The sequence below is a fragment of the Lissotriton helveticus genome, chromosome 9 (genome assembly GCF_964261635.1).
Source record: "Lissotriton helveticus chromosome 9, aLisHel1.1, whole genome shotgun sequence".
Lineage (NCBI taxonomy): Eukaryota > Metazoa > Chordata > Amphibia > Caudata > Salamandridae > Lissotriton > Lissotriton helveticus.
In genome coordinates, this window is record NC_136070.1 from 947,022,738 (window position 1) to 947,049,292 (window position 26,555).

The 26,555-nt window shown below is 42.8% G+C and overlaps 1 protein-coding gene across 1 annotated transcript in view; it reads left to right on the forward strand.

Annotated features, from left to right (window-relative positions):
- The window catches only part of BSN (bassoon presynaptic cytomatrix protein), a 761,556-nt gene that overhangs the window by 631,569 nt on the left and 103,432 nt on the right, over positions 1–26,555 (forward strand). Inside the window, exons 8-9 of the mRNA XM_078662357.1 lie at positions 21,210–23,439; positions 23,837–24,738. Of these exons, the coding sequence (XP_078518483.1) occupies positions 21,210–23,439; positions 23,837–24,738 (3,132 nt within the window). The remainder of the gene's footprint in view (positions 1–21,209; positions 23,440–23,836; positions 24,739–26,555) is intronic.

Here is a 26,555-nt window from a genome sequence, read left to right on the forward strand (position 1 = left end):
GAACCCAGTGCCGCTTCCTTACGCGCGGTCCCACCCGCTCTGGGCCGACATTCAGCCCGGTGAATGAGAGCGGGGACGTGCGGACCGGCGGAGTACCACACGAGGCACAGGGGAGACGTCGGGTGCAGGTACTGGAGTCGCGCTTGTGACCAGCGGCTCTCACGCGCAGCAACCTCACCTCGGGCCACACCGGGCTGTCGCAGCAGCCGGAGCAGGGGGCGACACGCCAGGGCTACGCCAGGCACCACTAGGAGGGCACGAGCACCGCGAGCCGGAGAACACGCTCGCGGCCGCCACCACACGAGGGCACACCCACCCTCGTCGCCAGTGTTGTGTCGCACACTTGGTCAGTGCCGACACTTAGGTATGGGGCTATGGGCCTAGCACCTTAAATAAAGACAGGAGCCTGGGGTGATTGCTATTTGCAGGTACTCGTCTCCGTCGCCAACTGGCCGACGTGAGCACGCCCCTGACCTTTTATTCACACAGTGTCATGCACTGCATACGTCACGACGTAACTCAGTCATCACGTATTGCGACATTACAGGAGTGGGTGTGTCGGCATAGAGAAGGGCAGACCTTCGGAGCCGAATCCTGAAACCCCGCTGGGAAGGAGCGGAGAGGAAGGCAAGAGAAACGGAGCTGATTCTGACCTCCGTCCGAAAGGCCTGAATCTCGTCACCAAGTGGCCGATCCAAGTGCCAGAAGGCCAATGACGTTGTGAACTTTCCAGCCACGTTCCAGGAGGAACGTGGCCTGCCCAGGTGCATGCTACATTCCAAGGGAACAGGAGGCAGGTAGAGAAGCGGGTTCACTCCTTAAACAAGGGGGGAGCACCATAATAGATTCCCTTTGATAAAGTCTGCAATATATATTTTTTTTAAATTCTCTTTTTCGAAGGGCAGAATCACAGGTGGAGAAAGTTTTCTGTTTGGTACTTTCTTTTACCGGCGGTTGCCTTCTTTGCATGTCGGGTGTTTTCCCCACTCCCATCCCTCTTGAGACGTTAATACTCATGCACAACGCTGATCTTCTCCCCGTTCTTTTTTTTTCTTTTTCTTTTTTTATGGCTACATATCCCGGAGGACTGAACTGGAAGGAATACTGCCCTGAGGATCAGAGCTCCAGGGAGGGACATAAGAAGAACTATAGACTTGTGTGTGTGCTAATTAATAAATAAGGGGAACAAAAGACGGTTTTTCTGCCTGATGCTTCAAGCAATTCGTAACAGAAGCATAAATCTCTGCCATCAAGCATACCATAAACAAGGACAAACATGTTTTCTGCAGCTTTTTTCTGGAAATCGAAACTGGAAGAGGACACCAGTAGATATCCAGATGAAAACACCCTTGCCATACACCAAGAAGGTAGCTAAGTAAAACTGTCTGGAGTGGTGTTGGGTTTGTATTAAGTAGAATAAAGATTGGACTCCATGATCAATGTATACAAATAAAATGTCTGTTTTTATGTTAGATTCTAAATCATGTTCATACAATACAATCAAATCTATTGTATTCCAGTGACAGAATCATATCAATATTTTTTGATACACTGAATTGATGAAACTCTGGTCTTTTCTAAAATAATTTTCTGACCTTAACTTTTGATTTAAAAAAAACACTAGTAACAATGAAATCAAGTGACATTCATATTTCTACATCTTAAATCCTTCTCTTTTAACTCACTCTCCCCACACTGGTGAAGGTTCTCATGTATATATATATATTCGGCACCAGAGATTGTTAATTCAAATGGCCATATCTTTTTTATTTCCATTGTCATATGAATAAGCAAACATATAACAGTAACAGCAGTGTCACATACTCCCCCATTATACACCATCCATGTGACCAATTACCAGTCATATATATTCAATCCATTTAACGTGCAGCCATTCTTTCCTTATGTTCAGTGGATGTACCCGTTCCATGTGTGCTCTATTATTTGTCTCCTATTATTCCGTCCATCTACCAACCGAAACACTTCATGAGCTATCGTCTGATCCCTGTGACTGTGTGTCTGGCAGTGCCTCCTGGCCATCCCTCCTCAAATGCTGGATGTCAGCCTAGATGGCTTAACCTTCTAGGCTTCTAAGCTACCCTGTCATCCCTCCAATACGTTCTAATTTGCGTTTCTCTGCCACTGCCCACCTAGTTGTATAACTAACCGACAGCAACACCGAAGCTTCTACCATAGCGTTCCATCTCTTCACTAGAAACAGTGCCAGGTGTAAAAACTTGTACACCATTGTTCTGTTTCTAGGTTTTGGTATAATATCTAGCTGGTACTGCGCAGGGAATGATCCAGCGCTAGCCCCATCACTTCACAGTCTTGTCACCACCTCTGGCCAGTAGACTGAGATCCTGTCACAGGACCATACAAGGTATAGAAAAAGGGCACCCATAAGCCCATACCTCAGACAGGTACATTTTGCTCAGCGTATTAGTGGATAGATACTTACAATCAATACAATTGAAATAAATCTCTTTAAATTTAGATTTTCTAGAAGACCCCTTCATCAAAGAACAAGCCATGTTCCAATCCCTATATATGAGATGTTCACCTAACTCATACGCTCAGGCCAATCTGGCTTTCAGGTCTTTCTTAACCCTATCTTCTTTTTTAGGCTTTGTGTAGCCAGGTCACTATGGGCCTGATTTACATTTCGGCGGACAGGTTGATCCGTCACAAAATCCCATCCACTGAAATATACATTCAATTATATCCTATGGGACTTATATTTCGGCGGACGGGATATCCGTCACAAATCATCTGGCGAAATATAAATCACCCTCTAAGTGTCCCCCTGTCCCAAGCTATGGATCGCCTGAAGGTTCTCTGTACAAGGAGGAGTCTCAGGGAATCCAGTTCAAATCTCTCTGGTCGTGCCAGCCAGCTTGACATACTGCAGAAATTGACCTTCCACACTGTAAATGTCTCTTGTGCCTCTTAAAAGATGATGAATCTGTCCCCATAGTATAAATCACCCAATAACCGACAGCCGCACTCAAACCTCCGTGTGATTGCCATGTCTGCCCTTTTATGCTTAAACCATTGCAGTATCCACAATTCCAAATTTCTTGAAATGGTGGACGTTTGATAACCCGTGTGACTATCCTCTCCCAGGCTTGGGCCATCTGCCTTACTATATAAGGATAGTCCCCATTCACCTTCGACCCCCTCATTAGTAGTTCTTTGAAAGGGCTCAATTCAGGTCCCACCAATTAGTTGTTTTACCAATTCAAATGTCCATGCTTAAGTGTTTGAATATATATGAAACATGTATATATTAAACTCGGTGATGTTCAAACTTCAAAAATACAAAACGAACAAAGATGAAAAAGTATTGTTATGATTTTGTCACTGGAGAAGGTACCATACCACCACCTCCCCTCCCCCACCCTTCCAGGGAAAATTGACAATGTAACCGGCAAGACGAGGAGCACAGGAATCACGCATCCACCATCTTGTCGGCTTGGACACACGCTTGACAAGTGGATTTCTTTACAAGACAAGTAGATTTTAGTAAACTTTTTCCCCTTGAACAAATATATATACATATATATATATATATATATATATATATATATATATATATATATATATATATATATATATATATATATATTTATTTTTTTTTCAATTCCACACCTCTGCTCCAGAGACTGAATGATCATAATTGCCTTTGCAGCAGCGGTCCTAAACTTTAGACTTTCTTCACAAAAAAGGCCACATAGGAGAATGCCATGCAGACCAGTTCTTTCTAAATTTCAGAGTCAGATCCTGTTTCCCAGTCTTTCTTCGCTGAGATTAGCAGCCTGAGTCTGCAATACATGCAGTATGGACACCTGAATTTCCCACAGTAATGCATGGGCATCCTCAAAGAAGCCAAGAGGCCTTCTCCAGTTACTATTACACTTTTGAATAGAAAACGTTCAGCATTTGGTGTAAGCAAAAGACCTTAACTCGATTGACTGACAAGAAAAGACTGTACTGTGGTCCCTCTTTTAACTAGCAAGATCATATCTGCAATTGTGCTTTATTAAGATAATTTTGCTACTAAGTGGCTAGTGAAAAAAGTCATTACTCAACCTCTTTTCTCTGAATTGCCATAAATAAAGACTTTCTAGAGGTATCAGAAGGTGTTCCTTTTTACCAAGCAAACTTCTGCCCCATGTAAAGTCATCATTGTCCTTGCAAAATTCATGGGTTTACCGTATGAGCCTATACATAAAGCTTCTGCGTGACACCTTTCTTGGAAGGCAGCAGTCTTGGCAACTGTCACCTACATGGTTAGTGAGTTTTAGGCATTATGCTCTCATAAGCCTTTTAAGGTGTTCCATAAGAGCAATGAAGAATGAAAACTCAGTCAACATTTTTGCCTAATATAGTTTCAGACTTCCATATGATTCAGGAGTTTCTCTTTGAAAACGTTTTTTCAAAGTCTTTCCTCTCCTGTGAAGAGACCTTAGCATGCAATGAATGTGAGGAAAGCTTTGTGTTTCTAACTGGATAGAAGTGCAATGGTCCTTCAGTACCTTCTGCCACCTCTCATATCACCCTGTTCAGTCAGCTTGGTGTTCCCTTATCAGCCACCCACTCAAACCAGTCATGTGGGTGCCTTGAGTGTCATCTTGCTACCCCCGTCTTTCGACACCCCTCCCAGTACGTGTCTTATGCCCCGACTCACATGCTACTGCCCTGTGTGTGTGCTGTTGTCTTGGGGTCTCATAGGACACAGCAGCAGTATCTGTCTAGCTGTGAAGAATGGACTTGGGAGATGCTGGCTGAGGTGGAAGGTGGACCACAGTAATGGTGGATGGGCACGTTCGCACCCTAATCCAGCTCGTGCTCAGGCTCTTCACTATAATACTTCTGTTCAAGAGGTGAGGAGGATGGATTCAGAAGGAAGATGGAGTTCAAGCGGGGCAAGGATAGGTTAAGACTTGATTGTAAGAAGAGCTGATGTTGCCGGCGATGGGATGTGTAAGGAGTCTGAAAGGGGTGATGGCATAAATGGCTTGATGTAGATGAGTGATGGTTTGTGTTATAAAGGGACCTGGAAATTATATTGGAATGACGGGCTATTGGGTGGTTTGTATGGAAGGACAATTACGAAGGTGGCAATAGTATGTTATGTGGTATGGTTCAGTGATGACTCGTGGGTGTGTGAAATATTGAAAGTAGGATGGCAGTAAGCTGGTGATACCAACCCTTCTGTCACTGCAGGGAAACCAGCTTGGATGGAGTCGCCCTATGGACCAGCAACACATCTCCCTCCTCTGTTCATGGTCCAGAAGATCACGGTAGATCCTGATTTTCTGGGATATAATGATGGCGATATCAGCAAACAAGAATGTATACCTGGAAACCAGAGACATGCTGCTCGCTGGAGCTGGACACAGATGGGGGAACTATCTGCCATACCTGCTTGCTGCCCGGAGGCGATCTTTGCTCCCTTTGCCCAGAGGAACTACTGCTGCTCACGGACACTGTCGCTGTTGGTCCTCCCCACCGCCGCAAATCATCCCATCAGCGGCCGCGGAGCGGGAGGACTACAGCCCCACAATTCCTGGTGTGACTGCCACATCCACCGACACGCGCTCTTTTGCGCCTGGAGGCGCATAAAACACCGGCGCTCCCTCGGTGGAGCGGGGGAACTATCTGCTATACCTGCTTGCTGCCTGGAGGCGATCTTTGCTCCCTTTGCCCAGAGGAACTACTGCTGCTCGCGGACACTGTCGCAGTTGGTCCTCCCCGCCGCCGCAAATCATCCCATCAGCGGCCGCGGAGCGGGAGGACTACAGCCCCCACAATTGCCACACCCACTGACACGCGCTCTTTCGCGCCCGGAGGGGCATAAAACACCGGTGTCCCTCCGCGTCGCGGGACGCGCCGGGCATCAGGAGTTCGAAGCCCGGGCCAAGGGCGGGACCGTCTAAGCCCGGATAAGGCTGGGCTGGGCCACCCCCCCTTGACACTTCGACCAAAAGGGCATTATAACAGTAAGCTCATTGTTATTACTACGAGCAACTAGGGGCACCCGAAGCTGGCAAAAGAGGCATCACCGTAGGTTGGTGTGGGAGTCAGCCTCTCAGTGCAGACTGGCGGTAGGAGGCAGCCCCTCACTGCAGGGTGGTATGGAGGGGTGGCTACTAATTGCTTCTGTGGAGAGGCAGCAACTCACAGTTCATTGATATGGAGAGTTGGGCAATCCATGCAGGCGAGTGTTGAGAAGAAGCCACTCACAGTTCATTCGAAGCGCGTGGCAGACATTTAGTGGATGCTGGTGAGAAGAGGCAAGACCAGTGTAAAAGTGATACTGAACCATACTCACTACCATAAGCAGGCTACAAATTGGCCATTCCCTGTTTTAAAAAACATTTTAAGAAGTAAATCTGTTCGTGGGACCTCTATAGCACAACCTCAGAATCTGAATCTATTATTAACTTTTCTACACTGCGTAGAAATGGATAGATTTTTTTACATAAAACTCAATAACTGTGTCTTGCTTCTAAGCTCTTCTGATTCATCAGCCAGGCTAGCTTGAATCCAAAGGCATAGTCAAGCTATGAGGGGTGATACCCAAAACCGGTCCCATGGTGCTTTTTTCGAGTCCAAGGAGGACTTGGTCTGGCAGTTCGGGCTGGACTGTTCCTATGGGAAGCAGGATCAAGACTGATTTGCATATGGCAGGGTCCAGACTCTAATGGTGTGATAAGCAAAAAACAATGGATTTAGGCCCAGACCTCTGTCCTGGGGGGAGTGTTTGACAATGTTCAGCATTCCCGCCATCATCTTTTTTTGTTGCTAAATTCACTCTGGTCAGGCCACTGAAACCAAAAATGATCTCAAGAAACTCATTTTTGTATTAGTTTCTCAGTAGCATCACTGCCCCGTTGGAAGCTCTGGTTCTAATTAACATATTCATCAATGGCTGTTTAAGTAGTTGTGTCTGTCAGGAAAGTAAACTTTTTAACCTATGAGAAAGGCATGGAGGACGATTTTGGAGTAACATACAAGTTCCATTGTGGAATCTTCATGCATACTCATACATCTACAATATTTCTGCCTGTGTGCAAGATATCAATATCATTATAATTTATAGCAAAAGAAAATTCTCCTTTTGATAAATAATCAAAGTAGCGTGTCTTGCTCAATTCTTATTTTAAGAAGCTGTTGTAATAAAAAAAGAATGTAAAAGGGTCCAATATATTTTTAAAAAGGAAAATAAAAACAAATGAAGGTGATTGGCATCTAACTCTATGCTAAAGAAAGTGAGCGGACACCTTAAGGCTGCCTGGATCACCTGGATCAACACAATGCACTACAGTAGCAATTACCACCTCAGATCATTGGTTGGAGGACATTCCTCAGGCCACTAATCTTTATTCCTTTAGAAAAAATGAAATTAGAAGCATTTTTCTCTTCATTTGACGTCTGATTCTTCCTTTTAAAAGATAATGGTCATTTTGACAGTCTAGCCACATGGGATCATTCTATGTGTGAATACATTTTGTTTAGAGAATGGAGGAAATGCAACTCCTGGTCTTGGCAGAACTAATTGCTTCAGAGGCCTCTCATTGACCGGTCAGTGTAAGACCTAAATACACCTGCCCTCTTTCAAGAATCCTCGCTACTTCCTTCAATCTTTAATACCAGCAGCCAGAAACATCTTTAATGTTGCCGGACCTGCAGACCTACAGGTATAGTGATTTGAACTATCCACTCGACCTAAGAATAGTGTACTCAACTCATGGGCTATACACATTATATTATTGGGTTCTGTTATCAGGCGAGCACTAACATGTTGCCTTACTGTAAATGCAGATTAAGTAATATCTTATAATTTATTACTTCAATTTTTATAGATGCTGCGATGGAGGCCACAGCTTTTAATGACTACAAAGTCTCACCTGGTTTACACAGTTCATTTCTAAACTCTTGTATCAAAAATCATCACTCAGTATTAGAAGGGTATTATATTAACTCATAGCCTGGCCGGGTAGCTGCCTGGAATCATTCCTCCCTAAAGATTTGTGTGTTTGAAAAATGTGACACGCTGCCATAAAAACCTAAACCGACCTTCCAAAATATTGTTCACCTACATTGACTTCAGTGTGATCCACCACAAATTGAGTGACTTCACCATCCCTTGAGGCTTAACAGTTTGAAAAGTATATTGTTGAAGTTTTCCTTTAACCATGACCTGGCAGTGAGGGTGTATTTACTCAACTTGCTTGGACCTGCAATTTCCCTCTGTCTGCGCATGCCCAGGCCTTTACCAGATTCGGACTAATATTCACAATTGTGAATCACAGTAATATACACACACTACTGTAACCCACACTGTATATGTGTGTACAGCCTGCTGTGAGACGTTTAATAAAACTACATCGAATTAGTGGTCAGGCTACATCCAGACAAACTCGGTGCAATACTCCATGCAGCTCCAAGAGGCGTCAAAACGCAATTGGCTTAAAAAGAACTGCTCACATTTGCGAACGAGTGTTGGCAATTTAAGAACACTGAGTAATTCAAAATAGAGATAGAATGTTCCTTCGGAGCCTCACACTTGTCTTTCTGTTTCTTAGTCATTGGATTAGCTGACATAGACTTTTTCTGTCAATTCACACATTCAATGTACAAGCAATATTCTAAGACAAATGTACATTGCGTAGTTTGTAGTTCTCATATTGGAGTCATGAGAAAAGAATTTGGGAAATTCAGCTACAGAAATTGGACATAGAAGGTGTGTAGGAGGATCCACAGGTCATGTTAAGGAAGGAATGGCCTTCAAATCGCCCAGGGTAATGCCTGTAGCCACAATCTGCATCCTGTACTGTCCAGGCGAACAATCCAACCCATAAAGGACAGCCAGGGGCCGAAAGGAACTGTTCAAGCGGACCTTGGAGAGCAGTTTTGGTTTTTAGGCCAGTAGAGACTGAAGAAATATGAGACTGATCCTTACTAGAAGGGAGGAAGATAAGCTCAGTATTACCTCATGAACTTACAGAGAAATCATTTCTCAAAACCCGTGATAGTTTTTCTTGATAAAACAAAGAGATGCATTATTTTCTGTCATCCTCTAAACTGGATCCAAACCAAGTACTAGTGTATCAAGTGTCCTGGTTTCCTCCACCAGCAGCGTGATACGGGGTGTCCCAAGCAGCCGCTGTGGCCGCAGGTAAGGGCGGTGGGGCCAGGCGAGGGCGAGTTCGAGAGACGATCACGAGGGAAAATTAAATAAATAGTAAATTTTCCTTCGTGGTCGTCTCTCGAAATCCCCCCTCACCTGGCCCCACCGCTCTTACCTGCGGCTGTCACGGCTGGTCCCAAGAGGGATCTCTGCCTAACAAAGAGGCGGTATTGGCATTAGTGCAGAAGCTGGCAGAAAGACAGCAACAATTAGAAGAAACTTTTCAATTGTAAAATGGGAAGAAAAGCAAGCCCATGCCAATAGGTATTCAGCAAGTCATACAAGTACAGAAAGCTCAACAGATGGCAGCTCTAGTAAGACACAAAGAGGCACCCGCCCAGTTGACAAACACTATTGTTGCCAGTCGACTGCATCCAAATGTGCTATCCTATGTACTGCAGAAAGTTATCCCAGGGGTTTATCCTGAAATTACTTTTGCAACATTTGAAAGAGTTGCTAGTGATGTGAGCTGGCAGTAGGAGATTTGGGGGCATTACGTAGCTCTGTTACTGACAGGAGAAAGGCAGCTTCCTTATCAGACTGCCAGATGAGCTGGCCCCCAGCTATAGTGAAAATAATCGTGGAACAATTGGGGTATGATGTGGAACCATACAGAATAGTGTTTCACAAACTATAATTAAAGCCATTTAATTGACCTCAAACTCTTTTTAGAACTAAGGATGCTGCAGAGAAATGGCTTGACACTACCAAAGCTACGAAAGAGGTGATGTCTGACAAAATTGTTCTAGAGCAATTTTTTTACAGATGTTACCTGTGCTCAGGAAGAGGCGGATGAGATAGAATCCCATTCACGCCCTTGATAGCATTTCTGTCTTCTCCTGGACCTAATAAAGAGCATCTAACCTCCAAAATGTTGCAGCTCCAGCTGGAATCTGATTGGGGGAAACCTGCTTGGCATTGGGTGACCAATACAAAAGCAGTGGGTGGGGGAGAACGTCAGTGGGTACGGAAGATTTCAAAACCGAGAGATGAACAGAGAAAAACTACATCAGTGCAATATTGCCTGGCATAGCCATCATAAAGGGAGACTGGAACTCTAGATCTAGTGAGGGGAGCATCAGGGCGAGGATATTGGTTGATTCTTATGATAATTGACTATGCAACCTGCTACTCAGAGGACTTTACCCTACAAGGTACTACAGAGGCTAATATGGCGGATCAGTCAATTCCTATTTTTCTAGAGTGAGACTCCCCAGTGACATTATCACGATCAATATGAAAAACACTAGGGGTTTGACTCAAAAACTCAGCAAGGCTGAGCCAATAATAACTTGAAAAACAACACACCTGCCTATACTGAGCAGTTTTTTGGGAATAATTCTTTGATAATTGTGCATGAACAATAAACATGAACAATGGCTTTTGAAATTGCAACGTTTCTTTTAATTTTTTGCAGACTATTTTGCTTTTTAGTCTTTTGCTTGTTTTTTGGCATGAGAATACAAAAAAATGTGTGAGAAAATACTATACATTTACATATATACAAGAAAAAACACACTTTGGTATGTACAAAATTCACTCAAACTGGCATTCAACACATTCTTGGCCATCCAGACATACAAAAAACATTCATACAGGTCCCATCATCATAATACAGTTTGTAATAATGCAAGAATAGTAACAGTTGTAAATTTCAAACAAAAGTGAAAATTTTTTCAGTTTTTTAGAAGGAACAATAATCCATCACTTGAATGACACAACCATAACAACAATGATGATATGGGACTGGGTCAGGTCGACGCGTTTCGAACCTTTTCCTTAACAGGTTCTCATCAGGACCACAGTGTTACTAAACGGGGAAGAGGAAAGCAACAATCACTATACTGAACCTGGGAGGTCACCATCTCAACCAAAGTACCCCTGCACTCAGCCTACCTTAATACGTGGGTCAAAGCTCCTCAAATAATGTAGAAAGCCGATGTATTCCCATCAAAGGGGAATACATCGGCTTTCTACATTATTTGAGGAGCTTTGACCCACGTATTAAGGTAGGCTGAGTGCAGGGGTACTTTGGTTGAGATGGTGACCTCCCAGGTTCAGTATAGTGATTGTTGCTTTCCTCTTCCCCGTTTAGTAACACTGTGGTCCTGATGAGAACCTGTTAAGGAAAAGGTTCGAAACGCGTCGACCTGACCCAGTCCCATATCATCATTGTTGTTATGGTTGTGTCATTCAAGTGATGGATTATTGTTCCTTCTAAAAAACTGAAAAAATTTTCACTTTTGTTTGAAATTTACAACTGTTACTATTCTTGCATTATTACAAACTGTATTATGATGATGGGACCTGTATGAATGTTTTTTGTATGTCTGGATGGCCAAGAATGTGTTGAATGCCAGTTTGAGTGAATTTTGTACATACCAAAGTGTGTTTTTTCTTGTATATATGTAAATGTATAGTATTTTCTCACACATTTTTTTGTATTCTCATGCCAAAAAACAAGCAAAAGACTAAAAAGCAAAATAGTCTGCAAAAAATTAAAAGAAACGTTGCAATTTCAAAAGCCATTGTTCATGTTTATTGTTCATGCACAATTATCAAAGAATTATTCCCAAAAAACTGCTCAGTATAGGCAGGTGTGTTGTTTTTCAAGTTATTATTGGCTCAGCCTTGCTGAGTTTTTGAGTCAAACCCCTAGTGTTTTTCATACTGTTTAGCGGGCGCACGCTCGCGAGGTTCTGGTGGGCAGAGAAGGAGCTGCCACAGGACTAATCCTGTTGGAATAGTGCTTTCACTTTGTGTTTGTGGTGTGGGTGTAGTCCTTCTGTAATCTTTCCATCTTTTTTCCTCACATATTTTTTAAACTTTCTCTTTTGCACGTGTGTTCAGTGTGGGTATGGCTGAACAGGACACGGTAGCTTACACAGAGGAACATATTCAAAACCTTATGAGAGATCCGCCTCCCTTTGCCTCTGCAACCCTCAGTGTCGCGGCCAACACCGTTAACGAATCCGATAAACTGATACGCCTACGAAAAAAACAAATTAGGACGGATCTTCATGGTCATTTTTTACTCCAGCATTTAAGATCAGGTACAATCCCCGCAGGACTTCAAATTCGCAACATCCCGGTCGTGTTCACTGACGACCCTGAATACAAAAAAGGATTCAGTGGGGTTGAAACAAAGTGCAGTAGGGACCTGATGGTCCTTACCATTGAGACCGCACACAGAATTTCAGTCAAAGAACTCGCTGAAATTGAAAAACTAGAAAAAGAAATTCAAGACAATCAACTCATAGCTGATTCAAAAGGACTCCTTGAGAAGGTTGAAAAGGAGATCGGCGAATTTAAGGACTTCACGGTTGCCCAAAAAAACAATAAGTTCGAGCTGGATAAGAAAAATTTCTCGTTGGAATCCGTATACCCCTACCTAAGAAAAGACTTTTACTCTAACTCTGAGTCACGGCGGTTCCTTCAGGATAACCAGGGCCGCTCTCGACGTGCCTTCGTTTCATTCTCGGATACATCCTCGTCTGGAAGTGATTCTAACACCGCTAATAGATCCTATCAAAATAGGCAAGGCAACCAGCAAGACCAGGGACAACGTCAACAACAAAACCAGGCACCTTTTTTAGGACAAGGCCCACAGAAACCGAGAGGTCGGTCCCGTCCCGTCCAGCCATGGGAAATGAGGACGCGATCCCGGTTCTACAAGAGTTAAACCTTCCATCCATCTTTAACTTATCTGACAGGATTTTAAGTGAAGCTGAAACATCTATCTTGACGAAGGGCCTTGGATTTGTCCCGTCGAGATTTACAGACTTCACTAAGATGAAGTTAGAAACTTTGGAATTTTGTCGTAAGTTAAGATTGAAGACATTCTTCTCTGATATATGCGAGGAAAATCAAACAGAAGTGACGGGATTAAGGAAGAAATCCATCTTTTGCCCAGCCGGCTCAAAAATTCCCAAAGAGATACTTACGTTTGAACGCACAGTCCTTTCAGGAATATCAGCACTTGAAAAGAAGCGTAATTTTGTTAAATTCAATCTCGCCAAAGCAGAGAAAGAAGCTTTGGCCACCCTGAAAAATGACAGAAATATAGTAGTCAAACAGGCAGACAAGGGGGGAGCTGTAGTGATATGGGACATCACTAAATATAAAGCAGAAGCACTTCGACAATTGGAGGACAACTCATGCTACAGACGCATCACAAGGAATCCCACACTCGAAATTCAGAGTGAACTATTTTCAGTCATCCAGAAAGGATTTGATCTAGGATTCATTGGACCGAAGGAATTCAATTTTTTACAGAACAAAAACCCACGAACTCCGGTCTTTTATTTACTACCTAAGATCCACAAAGATGAATTAAATCCACCAGGACGACCCATAGTTTCTGGGTGTGAGTCCTTACTAGAACCAGTGGCCAAGTACATCGAATTCTTTCTGAAACCATTCATTGAAGAAATTCCAGCACATCTTCAAGACACCACGGCTTTCCTCCAAAGAATTAGTACAGTTCCTTTTGAACAAGACTCCCAGCTCTTAGTGACGCTAGACGTCGTATCCTTGTACACGCAGATTCCCCAAGACCAGGCCCTTGAGACACTAGCATGGTTCTTGGAGACACGTGTCAGACCCTGCCAAGTACCCTCTGATTTCATTGTACAGCTGGCATCCTTCGCATTGAGAAAGAATTTTTTCACTTTTGATTCCGACTACTTCCTTCAGGTGAAGGGAGTAGCCATGGGATGTCCCTTTGCCCCGGAACTAGCAATTATGTTTATGGGCCTGTATGAGAAGAAATTTATTTACAACGACAATCCCTACAGTCATCAGATCTCGCATTACATGCGGTATATAGATGACATCTTTTTTATCTGGACTGGGACTACAGAAACCCTTGGTGAGTTTGTTGAATGGCTCAATGGGCGCTCAAGCGACATTAAATTTAATTGCATATCGTCCAGCCAATCTATCACATTTTTGGACGTGAAAGTTGTCCCTGCCAATGGAAATCTGGCAACAACTTTATTTAGAAAAACAACCGATAGGAACAAGGCCTTGCTGTTTACCAGCAATCACCCTCGGAGTGTAAGAGAGAATTTACCCTTTGGACAATTCCTGAGGATCCGCAGGAATTGTTCAGACAAAGAAGAATATTTCCACCATGCAAATTCACTCATGGAGAGGCTTCTCCAGAGAGGTTACCCAAGAAAACTCCTTAAGCAATCTCTTAAGCGAGCTTGGTGGACGCCCCGCGAAACATTAATGGTTAAGAAAGCCAGGATTGAGCAGAATCGTATGGTTTGTGTATCAACCTTTTGCCCTGCTGCCAATCAACTTAAAAGGCTGATAAACCTCAACTGGCATCTAGTGCAAGACCTACATGAGGACATGAGAAATTCACCATTATTTGCATTCAAGAAGGAGAAGAGTGTGGCGAACCACATTGTAAGGGCAGCCTTACCCAGTAAACAAACACCAACTCTTACAAGCCTTTTTGGCTTCCCCCAGACAAAAGGGCACCACAAATGTGGCACTTGCACTTGTTGTCATGACACCATGGAAGAAACAGTATTCTCCTTTAACAACATCCACTGGAAGCATGAATCATTTACCAACTGCAAAACCAGGAATGTAGTTTACGCGATTGTCTGCCCCTGCCCTAAACTATACATCGGGAAAACATCTCAGGAGGTCAGACAACGTATGACGCAGCATAAATCGAGAATTCGCAGAGAAGTGGAGAATGCGCCATTGGTACACCACTGGTTGATGAACAAGCATGATAAAGAGGACCTCAAATGGACTGTCCTGTCCAAAATCGAAAAAGATCCCAGAGGGGGGAACTTAGAATTAAGATTAAACCAAAGAGAGGCACTTTTGATCATGAAGTATGACACAGCAGTCAGTGGACTAAACGAAATTTCGGAAATCTACAAAACTGTTCCATGATTCAGCCCACAGGACTTCATCTCCCAGAATTCTCCTTATTGATACCGAACTACAACTCCCTTTATCCAAACTACAACTCCCTTCATGCTTTGGGAGGCTTCCTCCACCTTTAGTCAAGTGACTACACGGCTTCAGTAACCTGCAAGCAGTGACTGTATGAGGAGCGAGGACGTTTGAGACACTGGTTTGAAGAGTTCAATTTGGTTTTCAGGTAAGCGGACACTGGCACGCTTTAGCGCGATCGTCAATCGGCCCTCGTCGCTCTCTCCCGCCTGCCCGATTCCAAACGTTTATCGTTACATTTTTATCTCCAGAGGCGCCGGATCCAGAAATTGCGGACCGAGCGCCATCCAACAAGCATTGGCGAGCGCACACGCGCTGCAAGGTGAGCACACGCTACCTCCCTCTGTCCCTCTAAGCCCCGCTCCAGTGTAGACACAGACAGCACGTTGTGAGCCGGCATGACTGATTGCATTTATCCTTTTCTCACAGCACCTCTTCGCTCCCCTTTGATGGGAATACATCGGCTTTCTACATTATTTGAGGAGCTTTGACCCACGTATTAAGGTAGGCTGAGTGCAGGGGTACTTTGGTTGAGATGGTGACCTCCCAGGTTCAGTATAGTGATTGTTGCTTTCCTCTTCCCCGTTTAGTAACACTGTGGTCCTGATGAGAACCTGTTAAGGAAAAGGTTCGAAACGCGTCGACCTGACCCAGTCCCATATCATCATTGTTGTTATGGTTGTGTCATTCAAGTGATGGATTATTGTTCCTTCTAAAAAACTGAAAAAATTTTCACTTTTGTTTGAAATTTACAACTGTTACTATTCTTGCATTATTACAAACTGTATTATGATGATGGGACCTGTATGAATGTTTTTTGTATGTCTGGATGGCCAAGAATGTGTTGAATGCCAGTTTGAGTGAATTTTGTACATACCAAAGTGTGTTTTTTCTTGTATATATGTAAATGTATAGTATTTTCTCACACATTTTTTTGTATTCTCATGCCAAAAAACAAGCAAAAGACTAAAAAGCAAAATAGTCTGCAAAAAATTAAAAGAAACGTTGCAATTTCAAAAGCCATTGTTCATGTTTATTGTTCATGCACAATTATCAAAGAATTATTCCCAAAAAACTGCTCAGTATAGGCAGGTGTGTTATTATCACGATCAAGGCACCAGCTTTTCTTCACAGTTGATGAACCAGATTTATAAGAGTGTGGTGGATCAGCACATCCAGACTTTAGTTTTTCACCCATAAACGGATGGTCTGTTCTAAAGATATAACCAACAATGAAACAGAAGCTACAGTCAAGGACCCTTAAAGCTGGGATAAGATCCTACAGTTACTCTTTTTCACCTCATAGTGTACCCCAGAGTCCTGAACTGGTTTCAGTCCTTTTGAACAATTATTTAATCAGTAAGCATGAAGAATTTTGAATCTAGCTTGTAAAGAGTAGGAAGAAGAAGAGGAGACTCAGGATCCTTGGTGGACTGTTTATCAGCATTATAAGACAATATTCATGCTATCTTGGAAGTGGCCTGTAAAACTCTCAGAGATGCTTAATACAAACAGGAACATTGTTATAACCACAGTACTTGACTGATGTCATTCCAACCCAGTTGGTTATCCTCTGCACTTCAGGCCATAAAATGCTTGCCCAATGGTATGGGCCTTATGCCATTAAGGAAGTGCTGGGAAAGGTCATCTGCCATGGCAAACACAATGACCAGAAGCTAAAAATTCAAGTATATCATGTCAACTTGCTAAAGAACTAGGTATATCTGGGGCAAGCTACTTTCTCAGTAGCACTGAAAAGACTTCTAACAAAGATGCTATGCTTCCTGTAAGAAAGGAGTGGTCCTGGGAGGAATTTAAGGCCGAAACATCTCTGAGTGAGTTAAAGAAGAAAAGACTGTCAGATGCTTCAGGCTGTTGGAAAAGCGTTCTCTACCTTACCAGGACGGACTGCAGTGACTAAACATCAAATAAATGCCAGGCCATTCATTATGGTGAAGGTGAGATCCTTCTGCCATCCAAAAACAAGACATAGAGGAAGGGATTGATCTATGTTGCAGGTGAACATCATAGAAACTTCACAATCCTCACCCATCGGGTTGGTACCTAATCAGATTTAACCTTGCAATTTTGCATTGATTTCAGACAAGTCAATCCAATATCAGATATTCACGCTAAACTAATGCCAGAGGTGAACAATCTGAAAAACTAGGTTGTGCAACTTACATTAGTACTCTAGAATTGCCAAAAGGATACTTGCAGGTCTCATTACAATCCAGCGCTAAACCTAAACAGCTTCCTCAACTCGCCAGGGACCATTACAGTTCAGACTTCCCATTATATGGAGTGCATGGTACACCTATCACTTGTCAGCGCATGATGAATATCCTTATCAGACCACAAAAAGCTCCAAATATTGACAACATCATTATCTTTAGCCCTGACTGGAATCAACATGTGCAAAATCTAGACTTGATCTTAATTACACTCCAAAAAGATGGATAAACAGCCAATCCTCTCATTTGCACTATAGCAGCCTAGCAAGTGGAGTACCAAAGTTATACCCTTGAATACGATGTGATCCGCCCCAGGAAGAAAAGTTAGGAGCATTGATTTCAATGACAGTACCATTTAACAAAAATGAAACAAGTGCATTCTTTGAATTTGTGGGATAATGCAGGGCATTTTATCCTTGTTTTTTTTTATTGATAGCCAGTCTCTTCACATACCTCCTTATGAAAAACAAACCTAACCATATAAAATGGGGTACCCAGGAAGATGACCCTTCAAGAAATTCAAAGAAGCATTGTCCTCTTTCCCAGTTCTATATTTTCAGATTTTCAATGAGTTGTCCTCTTACAAACCAATGCATCAGGGTAGGGTCTTTAGCTGTCCACTCCCAGCACATTGAGGGTGGAACTCATCCTATCTTATTCCTAAATTGGAAATGACTTGTCAACGAACTATCATAAGCCACTTTTGAGAGGGAATGTCTCACCATAAAGTAGCAGTAGATATATTGTGATACTACCTGGAAAGGTGCACCTTCATCATTGTGGCAAATCATCTGCTCTTCCAACATCTGTCTGTTAATAATGATACAAATCCTAGAATACTCCGCTTGTATAAGTCCTTACCAACATTCATGTTTAAATTAATTTATCAACTGTGTTCTTAGTTACTAAATACCAAATATGTGTCCCGAGTACCTGGCCCTATCAAGACCAAGCATATTGGCCAAAGGGGCATATATAACAAATAGAGTGCAGATGGGTGAGCTATGAGAGGTCCCTTTTGTGGATCTCACTATAAATACCTAAGTGTAAAAGAGGTGAGTGAAGAAGCCATGTAGAGAGGGAGATCTGGGATGAGCACTGGCTTCTCTCTTTCCCCGGTGAGTAAGTGACTTTGCCAGTTGGGATGAGGAAAAAGAGAAGGGGAGATGTTTTGCTGACGGGGATCAGAGAATGAGTGCTTCCTTCTCTCTTTTCCAGGTGAACTAACAACAAGAGGCACCATCTCAGCAGACTGAGGAGGGGAAATTCAGGTGTTCATGTCAGTAGAGACAGGAGAATTAAGAGACTGATCCTTACTAGAAGTACAGAAGATATGAAGCAAAATTCCCAAACAAACTTACAGAGTAATGATGACTCAAAACCTGTGATTGTGTTTCCCATGAACTAAAGAGATCTATTCCTTTTCTGTCACCCTCTGAATTCGAATAATTACCCAAACCAACTACTTAAGTGTAGTCCTGGTTTACGTTGCCAGTAGCATCACATCATCTGAGACGGATGACTAGGGAGGGAAATGTCATCAACACTTAATCAGTAGTTTGCTGGTAATCGTCCCCATGCATGATTTTACATAAGGCATTGATGTTGGAATTGCTGGCTATTGGTAGCCCTTATGGAACTTTTGTTGTAGAGTGAGATTGTCCTATGATGACAGTTTACATTTGTGATTTGGTGAGAAATCCCCAACAAATGAGTAAAGTGAGGATTAACCGGTAAAGTAAACCTAATATAAAACATTGCAGGACCTTTAGTTTGTAATATTCTTTTAAAGGAATGTTAATATGCTGCCAAAGAAAGGAAAGGGGCAGGAAAGTATTCTGAATACCCAGCAATTGTACCATATACAGTTTTTCAAATGCAAAAAATATAACATATCTCATATACAACGGCGTGTGTGGGTGAAGGATAGACAGTAAGACACAGAAACCTACTAGAAATGTAGGGGTGCACAGCTGTAGGGTGTCACGTGAAACTAGACAGGTACCGAAGTCGTAATGCAGAAAAACCTGTCCAGTGGTTACACCCCAGAGTCCACCAAAATGGAGAATGATTATGAAAAAAGGACAGCTCCTGCTGTTTATACATTAGTTCCTGGAATAAATTCTCCAAATTCCAACGTCAATGTATTACTGATTAATCATTTTAATTGGTTATGGGAACTAAGAGGAAAAAAATTATAGAAAGTGAACAGCCGACAACTGTTTTGCCCATTTGGCTATCCCTCCAACGGCTTTCTCAAGGCATATGTCTTAATATATATTCTTCTTGGTCCTGTTAATCACATGAGAGAAGCGATTGTCTCTACGGTCCGAAACGATTCTCTATAGTCGTCCGATTATAAAAGCAGAAGGCGCAAGTACATCCAACACTAGGTAGCAGGAAGTCACAACCGTAGAGACACTCGCTTCTCTCATGTGCCTTGAGAAAGCCTTTGTCGCGATAGCCAGATGGTGTGAAACATATGTCGGCTGTTCATTTACTATAATCTTTTTGAATCCATGTTCCCATAACCAATAAAATGAGGAATCGCTAATACATTGATGTTGGAATCTGGAGAATTTATTCCAGGAACTACTGTATAAACGGCAGGACATGTCCTATTTTTGACAGTAATACACAAACTACTGTTTTTTGACCAAGTAGGTTTTTTCATGTATGGCTGCAGGAGGGCAGTTTTCATGGTGGGAATCAGAAGGGAGGAGAATGTAGATAAATGTATATATTTATTAATTTGATTTTAGCTTGTATAAAGTTTTACAGGTAGCTGGTACCCCTCTCAGAGCATTTTGCATTGGGACAGGAAGTAAGTATGTAGGAGATGTATAATGGCTGAACCTAGCTATAAAGCAAACACGTACACAATTTATAATGTGTACGTGTTGACCCTAGCTATAAAGCAAAGAACTGCTGTACAAACAATAGTTAAATGGTAGTACTCTCCAGTGGGGGTGAGGGGGAGGAGAGGGCAATCCAGGAATGTATCCTGTAACAAGATGTTGCTTGAAGGCATGATGCCCTAGTGATTCAGATGACTCAGAAGCAATTAAGGGGTGAAGTCCGATGGTTTTCTGAAGGCCTTTGCAAGCAAGATGTAGTACAACTGGGTCAGTCTGAGAAAGAACCAGTATATTGTTGACTAGATGATCAGTTGTGTCCAGACACATGTTCAATGAAGCCACATGGTAGGAGATAGAAAAATCATTATGCCTTGGTCAGACTTTCTTTAGGTTAATATCACACCCATAGTGTCCGAACAGAGGTTTGCAAAATGGGTTATTCATAGAAACCCACGTAGAAGTGGATGACAGTACTCTCACCTACCTTTGCTCCTTTTCACAGGCCTGATGGAATGAGATTCTGGTGCTTTATCTATTTAGGTATTTTATAAAGCACTACTTGTCACCTAGTAGCTTTTTCTAGAGAGCTCAGACATACAGAAAAGTCAAGCAGGAGTGCAGATCACAATTAATTGAACTTTCTTTGGTTGTGAGGGCTATTCCCCAACCTGTCATAATTTAGTTGCATCCCCTACAGCAAGACCTCAGTTGATTGATTGTCTAAACAGTGCTGTTATGAAAAGTTTATTTAGATGCAGGAAGTTTAGTTCTGTACTCCAGGATGTTCTGGAGGTAGCACAGCAATTTCCATATCTTGTAATCTTAAGGTGTCTGTGTATTTAAATTATTTCTTAAAAACAAATTATTTTTACTATTTTAGTCTTATGATAATTTACATATCCTGTGTTAATATGTGTATATTATGTATTGCAGATTTCAGCGTTACAATCAAGTACACTGAATCGTAAAGTGAAACGAACTCTGCCGAGCCCCCCTCCAGAGGAAACTCATCTTCCCATTACCAGCCAGGCACAGTCACAGATGTATATGACTAGCTTATTGCAAAGGGGTACTGTAGCAAGTCAAGTTGTGCAACTTCCAAAAGTAGGCCTTCTGAAAAGTATTGATCGAGACCTGAAGATCGTAGAGCAGGAGTCCACAAAGCTCCGGAAGCAGCAAGCAGAGCTTGATGAGGAAGAGAAAGAGATTGATGCAAAGTTGAAATACTTAGAGCTGGGAATTACACAAAGAAAGGAGTCTTTAGTCAAGGAAGTAGGAGGAAGGCAAGAGTTCTCCTACATGAGGTCCCTAGGAGAAAATAGGGATTATATGTCTGACAGTGAGCTGAACAATCTTCGTCTTTCCTCTTATGAAACCAGCAATCTTCTTTCAAGACCTGGCACTACCCCACTTAGCCAGTTTTCAGATTTTTCAACCACACAACAGTACCCTACAACAACATCTTACACTCAGAGTTCTTACCAGCACCCAACAGGGCATGCTATCCTACATGGCTCATCTACATTTGAACATTCAAGAGTACAACAGCCCAATTATCCTGTTTCAAGCAATGGTATTTCTCAAAATGGTTTCCAGAATAGGCAGATTTCCAACTATTCTTCACAAGGCACATACCAAACGCACACTATCACCCAGACACCAGGCTACCAGACTGAACTTGGGCTTCAAAACCATGTTGGTTTTCGGCCACCAAACCAGTATCAGGGTCAGACCACTTATTCCAACCAATCTTCCTCACAGCCTCCACAAAATTCCCTGTTTCCTGCTCAAGCAGATCCACAGAAGCCACGGCAGACAACCTTAGCAGATCTAGAGCAAAAAATTACCACTAATTATGAAGTGATTGGAAATCCCATTGTAGTAATCTCTTCGGCAGCTCCTGATGTTGCATACAATAATACTACAGTCACCACTAGTTATGACCAATACAAGCACTCTGATGGAAGACCCTCTGAGAGAGTTAATACAATGGACGGTTCATCTTCAGCTACCTATGGCTCAGATTCTCTGTACACAAACCTAGAACAAAATATTCCTCGTAACTATGTTGTGATTGAAGATATTAGTGAGCTAACAAAAGAAAACTCCAACTCAAATGAGAATCAGAAGTATGACCCTCACATGCACCCACAATCACACATACAGCCACAGAACATAAATGGTCGCCACAATAAAGAAAGGAATGGGACCGTTGAAAATGATGGTTCAGGCAGGACGTGTTACTCAAGGGCTGAAGAAGAATCTGAGGAGGATGTTTATGATCACCACGGTTCTGACAATCGAGGGAAGAACAACTACCATAGAAACTCCGAAAACATTGGTAGGGTTTCAGGAACTTCTAACAATTCATCCTACTATTATGGGGATAATGAATACAGGCCCCCCAGTCGCCCAGAAAAGCATGGGTCCAGTACTGGAGTTCAGAAGCATTCATCCAAAAACCTGGCCCCTGCTGTTATATCGTCCAAACGCAGCAAACATCGCAAACAAGGCATGGAGCAGAAGATTTCCAAATTTTCTCCTATCGAAGAAGCCAAGGATGTAGAATCTGATTTGGCTTCATACCCAGTAACTACTTCTGTTAGCAGTAGCAGCAATGTTGCAAGCAGAGGGAGAAAACTTCAGGATGAGATCACATATGGCCTAAAAAAGAATATCTATGTACAGCAAAAATACTATGGTTTATCTGGAAGGGATATGATGGAGGAAGATGATAGGTCATACAACAGTGGAAGTAGATCCAGGTCTGCATCTGCTTATGGGGCAGATAAATCCTCAAGTCGTGAAGCGGTGAATAACAGAAGTAAGTCCTATGAAAGAGATAGTGCTGATAGATATCAGAAGGCAAACTCAAAACCGTCTTCCCTTAGTATGAGTCAAAGTAGAGGCCGTGCCCCTATGCGAACCCAGGCTTCAGAAGAAGAAAGCCCTGTTAGTCCTTTGGGAAAGTCAGTAGGCATGTCTCGATCTTCGGGTGGACCATTGCCTCAAGCCAATACCGATAGCTGTCCACCCTTCTGCTCCAGTCACTCATTACCTGATGTGCAAGAACATGTGAAAGAAGTGCCAAGGAATCACGCGTACAAGCAGGAAGAATGTTATCTAATGGATGATTCAAACTGTGTTGTTTCTGACAGTGAAGGTAAAGACTATCAGTGGTGATATCCCTTACAGCATGCTTACAATTATTATCCCAAAGTTAACATTTCAAACCTTCATTTATAAAGACAACATTGCAACTTGTGTTTGCATGTCTTGTGCCTTTTGCCATTGTATTTTTTTTATTCCAGTGGAGGTGTTTTGTGTTTTCATGGTACAGTGTTACTTTTCACTTGTGCACACTGTTCATTAATTGTAATCCTTTGTTTATTTTTGTTGGGGTGAAGGCACTTGAGTTGGGTCTGCGGTGCATCTGGAATTCATTTTTTGCATGTGATAAGTTGCTTGCATTTTTTTTCATTTTGTTGCATGGCTTCAGTCTGAGGTGCACTCACTCATCAGGATCGAGAGATTGACTGTTATATTTTTGATTTCTGAAGCATATCATTTGGGTCAGGAGGAAACAGACTGGTTTGATAAACCAAGAGAAGCCCGTTCAGAACGATCAAGGTACTACAGTGGCCACTCCTCTACATCACAGAAGAAACCTCCGATTAAGCATACATATCATGATTACGATGAACCTCCGGATGAAGACTTGTGGCAACATGATGACTATTCTCAATCTCGCCACTCCTCTTCTAAAGAGCAAAGACATCACGGAGAGTCAGGAAGACATTATTCATCATCCTCCTCCTCACGGCATAGTAATGAAGAATCAGCTAGGAGGTCATCAAAGCAACACCCAAGAGAACAGAGTCGCCATGAATCCCGCCCACATTCACAGCCATCTGCTCAGAAGAAGTCTCAGCAGCCAACCTATTCAAACTCTGACTACTCCCAGTCATCCCGCCAGTCATCAAGTTACCACCACACGCCAGACCCCCAAAAATCTCAAAGGCAGACCCCACCACCTCCGCAGCAAAAACCTGAGACCCAACAACAGACAAGACAGCAACAACAAGGTCCACAGCAGTCTCCAAGACAGCAGCAACCCCACCCACAACCTTCAAGGCAGCAGCAATCTGGGTCTACACAGCCAAATTCTCATCCACCAGTCCCCCTTCAACAAGGTTCCCATCAACAGACGCCTAATACACAAGTGGCCACTCAACAGGGCCCCCATCAGCAACCTCCACAACAGCATGCAAATCAACAGCAAGGTACTCACCAACAACAACAATCCCGGCAGCAGCAGCAACCACCACCACTGCAGCATCCGCAGCAAGGAGCTGGAGGGCAACCATCAACAAGAACACAGCAACAACAGCCTCCACAGCCTCAGCAAGCCGTCAAACAACAACCCATACAGCCACCATTGGTCACTCCCCAACCTGTAGCTGTAAGTACATCTTTAATAAAAAATTTCAATAATTATAATAATAATGTTAATAATCCATTTCCTTTAGACAAACCGTCAATCATGCATAGTCACTCCTTCATTTGTTAAGACTTCTTTGTTAACCTTTTCTGTCCGTTTATATTCTCTTCAGTTAGTTTAACTGTTAACTCACATGTGATATTAAAATGGAACAATTTGCACTATTGTCACAGATTTAAAGATTGTCCTTTACAGGATGTAATGACCCTCACCTACCAAGGTGGCATTCTTCTGTATCGGGTCATGCTCCACGTTGAGTGGGGTGTACAGTACCAAATGGGCTTCATAAGAAGCTTGTTCATGGAGATCTTTCTATGTGCAATGATTGAAGGACCACAATTTCTTTGGAGTTACCCCTTAAGTTTGTTTGGAGTTTCTAATTTTTATACATTCTTACCCCACCCCAGAGGTGGTGTTAGGGAGGCGCAACCAGGAGAAATATCCTTAGTTCTATTTGTTTTGTCTTCTTTCAATGTGTGTTGCATACTGCAGCACACATAGAGGAAAACACCTCTCGTGAATGTTTTTGAACAGGAAGGTGTCCCACCCAAGAGGTGGTTTTAGGGAGGCACAACGAGGAGGAATAGCCTTAGTTCTATTTGTTTTGTCCTCTTTCAATGTGTGTTGCATACGGCAGCACACATAGAGGAAAACACCTCTCGTGAATATTTTTGAGCAGGAAGGTGTCCCTCCCTGCACAAAAACAATCACCCCTACAACGCATCACCATGGCACAAGAGTCCTTGCGTTAGTGCATGGCAGCCCATTGTACACCAGTGCAGGGGAAAAGGACAGTAATGTGTTGTATCTCATAGATACTGAGCAATCTTGCCCTTTTCTTTTAACGCAAGGAGATTCCTTGCAGTGCTGCCTTGCACCAAAACCTTGTAAATGAGGCCCTGTATAGCTGGAACTTCTCTCCTATAAGCAGTCTGTCTAACTCAATCATTGGTTCTGTAGTATGTAGTCATTGCGTAGCCCATTTGTTCAGTACCTGAAGCTGAGAGACCAAGTTATAGTGTCAATATTTTGATAGGCCAATACCTCTACTGCCTACCGTTATATACTGTGCGGCTGAGCTATATAGGGTTATTTCCATCACAAATCAGGATCCTCACTTCTCCCTCCAGTTTCCAAAGAAGGCGTCGGGCACTACGTAGGGTTGTTTTGTAAGACGTATGTGAACTTAGGCAGGGAAAGATGAATGCTGTACCCAGCAGGGTGCAGCATCCTCCCACGTATTGCATCCGCCTGAAACTTTGTCATTATATTGTTCAGTTTACAGTTTAAAAAAAATGCATCTTTTCCTTGGGTGTCTTTTATATCCACATAACAAGAACCCAATTTGACTCATACTGACACATCTCTAGATCAGTTGTGCTGTTTCCCAACTGTTAATTGCTTGTACAGTAGGTTTGGAACAGTTGGTCTGAGTATTGCCCATAGTCAATACAACTTCGCCATTGCCCAAGAATTGCCTGCAGTGCCAGTGGGATGTTCACATACAAGAGGATGTTGTCCACATACAGTGAGATTCTGCCCTCGTCCCCTCCTGCTAACCCAGAGTCCAGCGATTCAATCATTGTGGCATACAGGAGTGCAGAAAAGAATATCCCTCAATCAATCAATCAGTCGATCAGGGCATTGTGAAGCAAGTCTCAAGGCGCTGGGGTTGCAGCTCCTGGTCAGACCAAGAGCCAGGTCTTGAGTTTTTCCTGAAGGTGTGCAGAGTAGGGGAGCGTCTGATGTTGATCTGGAGCACGTTCCAGGAATCGTAC